General features: G+C 51.1%; 1 protein-coding gene across 1 annotated transcript in view; it reads right to left on the bottom strand.

Annotated features, from left to right (window-relative positions):
* Positions 1 to 1630: 1630 nt before the first annotated feature.
* Positions 1631 to 4729, bottom strand: part of LOC109879096 (netrin receptor UNC5A-like) — a 114041-nt gene continuing 110942 nt past the window's right edge. Inside the window, exons 12-13 of the mRNA XM_031797274.1 lie at positions 4105 to 4230; positions 1631 to 1639 (exon numbers count right to left, since the gene is read on the bottom strand). Coding sequence (XP_031653134.1) covers positions 1631 to 1639; positions 4105 to 4230 — 135 coding nt within the window. The remainder of the gene's footprint in view (positions 1640 to 4104; positions 4231 to 4729) is intronic.

Here is a 4729-nt window from a genome sequence, read left to right as displayed (position 1 = left end):
CATCTGTAGCGGCATCTAAAGTAATGTACAGTACCAGTCAAAAGTTTGGACACACCTACTCATTCAAGTTTTTATTTTATTTTGATTTTTTACTATTTTCTACATTGTAGAATAATAGTGATGACGTCACAACTATGAAATAACTATTATTAACAATAACTATTACTATTAATAACTACTATTATACTATTATTAATAATAATAATAAATGGAATCATGTAGTAACCAGAAAAGCAACCATATTTGACATTTCAGATTCTTCAAAGTAGCGATGACAGCTTTACGCTGGGGTTTCCGGGATGATGGTGTTGATGTGAGCCATGACCAACTTTCAAAGCACTTCATGGCACTTCGTGAGTGCTACGTGAGTGGTAATCGTTTCTGCAGGTTACCTTCGCATTCTTGGGCACAGGTTGACCTGATTGAAACATGTAGGTATTACAGACTCGGTCAGGCAGAGGTTGAAAATGTCAGTGAAGACACTTGGTCTGCACATGCCGTAATCCGTCTGGCCCCGCGGCCTTGTGAATATTGACCTGTTTAAAGGTCTTGCTCACATCAGCTACGGAGAGTGTGGTCACACAGTCATCCAGAAAAGCTAGTGCTCTCATGCATGCTTCAGTGTTGCTTGCCTCAAAGCGAGCATAAAAGGCATTTATTCTGTCTGGGTAGGCTCACGTCACTGGGCAGCTCGCGGCAGGGTTTTCCTTTGTAATAGTTTGAAGCCGGTGACTGAGGTGGTATACTCCTCAATGCCATTGGATGAATCCATATTCCAGTCTGTGCTAGCAAAACAGTCCTGTAGCGTAGCTCCGGGTCATCTGACCACTTCCGTATTGAGCGAGTCACTGTTACTTCATGCTTTAATTTTAGCTTGTAAACAGGAATCGGAAGGATGGAGTTATGGTCAGATTTTCCAAATAGAGGGAGAGCTTTGTACGCGTCTCTGGTGTGCTTGTGAAATGAGGTAGAAATGGATTTAAGTTTGCCTGCGTTACCGTCCCCGGCCACTAGGAGTGCTGCTTCTGGATGAGCATTTTCTTGTTTGCTTATGGCCTCTTATACGGCTCACTGACTGCGGTCTTAGTGCCAGCATCAGTTTGTGGTGGTAAATAGATGGCTATGAAAAAATAAACACACACACACACTGAGAGAACACACACACACACTGAGAGAACACACACACACACCGAGAGAACACACACAAACACTGAGAGAACACACACACACACACACACACACACACACAGACACACACACACACACACACACACACACACACACACACACACACACACACACACACACACACACACACACACACTGAGAGGACACACACACACACACTGAGGGAACACACACACACACACACACACACACACACACACACACACACACACACACACACACACACTGAGAGAACACACACACACTGAGAGAACACACACACACACACTGAGAGAACACACACACACACGTGCAGCGAGCCAATCAGCTAACCGCCAGCCCTGGCGAGATCCAATAGAGGACGACGGACACATTAAATATGAACCTCATTGGTCCCGATAGGGGCTGTCTGGCTAACATACAGCTGGATCACATACGCAGAACATCACAGGGAAATGTCATCTCAACTCCCCTAAGAGACACAGCACACTCAGTATCACACTCTCTGCATCAAAGACAATAACAGTCCTAACTGGGAGATGAGAAACGCTGTGTGTTTGTGGGGAAGACTGGCTGACACAGGCCCTGTTGGTATGTGTGTGTGCGTGAAGTAGCATGTCTCTGGTTGACACAGGCCCTGTTGGTATGTGTGTGTGCGTGAAGTAGCATGTCTCTGGTTGACACAGGCCCTGTTGGTATGTGTGTGTGTGTGAGGTACCATGTCTCTGGTTGACACAGGCCCTGTTGGTATGTGTGTGTGTGTGAGGTACCATGTCTCTGGCTGACACAGGCCCTGTTGGGGTGTGTGCGTGAGGTACCATGTCTCTGGTTGACACAGGCCCTGTTGGTATGTGTGTGTGCGTGAGGTACCATGTCTCTGGTTGACGCAGGCCCTGTTGATATGTGTGCGTGCGTGAGGTAGCATGTCTCTGGTTGACACAGGCCCTGTTGGTATGTGTGCGTGAGGTACCATGTCTCTGGTTGAAACAGGCCCTGTTGGTATGTGTGTGTGTGTGTGTGAGGTACCATGTCTCTGGTTGACACAGGCCCTGTTGGTATGTGTGTGTGAGTTACCATGTCTCTGGTTGACACAGGCCCTGTTGGTATGTGTGCGTGAGGTACCATGTCTCTGGTTGAAACAGGCCCTGTTGGTATGTGTGTGTGTGTGTGTGAGGAACCATGTCTCTGGTTGACACAGGCCCTGTTGGTATGTGTGCGTGAGGTAGCATGTCTCTGGTTGACACAGGCCCTGTTGGTATGTGTGCGTGCGTGAGGTAGCATGTCTCTGGTTGACGCAGGCCCTGTTGGTATGTGTGTGTGCGTGAGGTAGCATGTCTCTGGTTGACACAGGCCCTGTTGGTATGTGTGCGTGCGTGAGGTACCATGTCTCTGGTTGACACAGGCCCTGTTGGGGTGTGTGTGTGCGTGAGGTACCATGTCTCTGGTTGACACAGGCCCTGTTGGTATTTGTGTGTGAGGTACCATGTCTCTGGTTGACACAGGCCCTGTTGGTATGTGTGCGTGCGTGAGGTACCATGTCTCTGGTTGACACAGGCCCTGTTGGTATGCGTGCGTGAGGTAGCATGTCTCTGGTTGACACAGGCCCTGTTGGTATGTGTGCGTGAGGTACCATGTCTCTGGTTGACACAGGCCCTGTTGGTATGCGTGCGTGAGGTAGCATGTCTCTGGTTGACACAGGCCCTGTTGGTATGTGTGCGTGAGGTACCATGTCTCTGGTTGACGCAGGCCTGTCGACTGAGACTGACTGACAGCCAAGAAACAAGAGGCACCAGAACAAACCAGACCAGAACAAACCAGACCAGAACAAACCAGACCAGACCAGACCAGAACAAACCAGACCAGACCAGAACAAACCAGTACAGACCAGCCCGGACCAGAACAAACCAGACCAGACCAGAACAAACCAGACCAGACCAGACCAGAACAAACCAGACCAGACCAGAACAAACCAGACCAGACCAGAACAAACCAGACCAGACCAGAACAAACCAGACCAGAACAAACCAGACCAGAACAGAACAAACCAGACCAGACCAGACCGGACCAGAACAAACCAGAACAGACCAGAACAAACCAGACCAGACCAGAACAAACCAGACCAGAACAGACCATTCCAGACCAGAACAAACCAGACCAGAACAGACCAGACCAGAACAGACCAGACCAAAACAGACCAGACCAAAACAGACCAGACCAAAACAGACCAGACCAGACCAAAACAGACCAGACCAGAACAGACCAGAACAAACCAGAATCTGGTGCCTCTAGGATAAACACACACACACACACACACACACACACACACACACACACACACACACACACACACACACACACACACATAGATGCACGCACACAAACACATACAACCCCCCTTGTATGTGTGTGCGTGTGTGTGTGTGTGTCTGTGCATGCAGCTAATTTTGTCCTGATGGTGGTTTCGCTCGACTGCCACGCGCCAAGAGGTTCCCCATCTCTCTCTCTAGCCATTTCTCCCTTTCTCTGTCTCTCTGTTTCTCTTTCTCTCTCATATATCCCCCCCCCCCGCCTTCTCTCTCAGTCCCTCTCTCTCTCTCTCTCTCTCTCTCTCTCTCTCTCTCACCCCTTGTCTCTCTCTCTCTCTCTCTCTCTCTTCCTCTCTTCCCTTTCTCCGTATGGAGACGGATAATCAGGCGGTAATGCCAGCCTCCCTCCCTCGGGGACTGCCTCTGAGTAGCCTGTTAAGATTTAATTTGCATGCTTAATTAGTAAATTAAAAGGAGTGCCTCTCTCTCAGCTCTCTGCCAGCCGCCCCCCCCCCTGTGATCCCTCTCCCCTGTCCTTCACGCTCACTCTCCCTTCTCTCCCTCTGCCACCCCTCCAACCAGAAGTGGTGATTCCCACTCCAGTCCACTTCAGCCTGGTGGAGTGTCTGACCTGCTCTCGGAGAGGGGTGCTGGTGTCTGTGAAGGGCTGTAGGGAGGAGATGAGGTGGGAGGTGGATGAGGGAAGTGAAGGAGAGGAAAGTGGGAGAGATCTGTCTGAAATGAGCCAATCAGAGAGCTGAGGAGGAGAGGAGAATTGAGCTCACGCTCCAGGAGAGGTTGTGAATTACTGTAACCTCCCGCCCTTTTCTCAATATCTTCCTCCCACATCCCTCCATCCCTGCCTCCCTCCACCCATCCCTGCCTCCCTCCATCCCTGCATCCCTCACTCCATCCCTCCATCCATCCCTCCATCCCTGCCTCCCTCCACCCATCCCTGCCTCCCTCCATCCCTGCATCCCTCACTCCATCCCTCCATCCATCCCTCCATCCATCCCTCCATCACTGCATCCCTCACTCCATCCCTCCATCCATCCCTCCATCCATCCCTCCATCCCTGACTCCATCCATCCATCCCTCCCTCCCTCCCTCCCTCCCTCCCTCCCTCCCTCCCTCCCTCCCTCCCTCCCTCCCTCCCTCCCTCCCTCCCTCCCTCCCTCCCTCCCTCCCTCCCTCCCTCCCTCCCTCCCTCCCTCCCTGCCTCCCTGCCTCCCTCCCACCCTCCATCTCTCCCTCAC

The sequence above is a fragment of the Oncorhynchus kisutch genome, linkage group LG19 (genome assembly GCF_002021735.2).
Source record: "Oncorhynchus kisutch isolate 150728-3 linkage group LG19, Okis_V2, whole genome shotgun sequence".
Taxonomy (NCBI): Eukaryota; Metazoa; Chordata; class Actinopteri; order Salmoniformes; family Salmonidae; genus Oncorhynchus; species Oncorhynchus kisutch.
The sequence above is the reverse complement of the archived record's forward strand: the minus strand, read 5'-3'. Positions and strand labels throughout refer to the sequence as shown.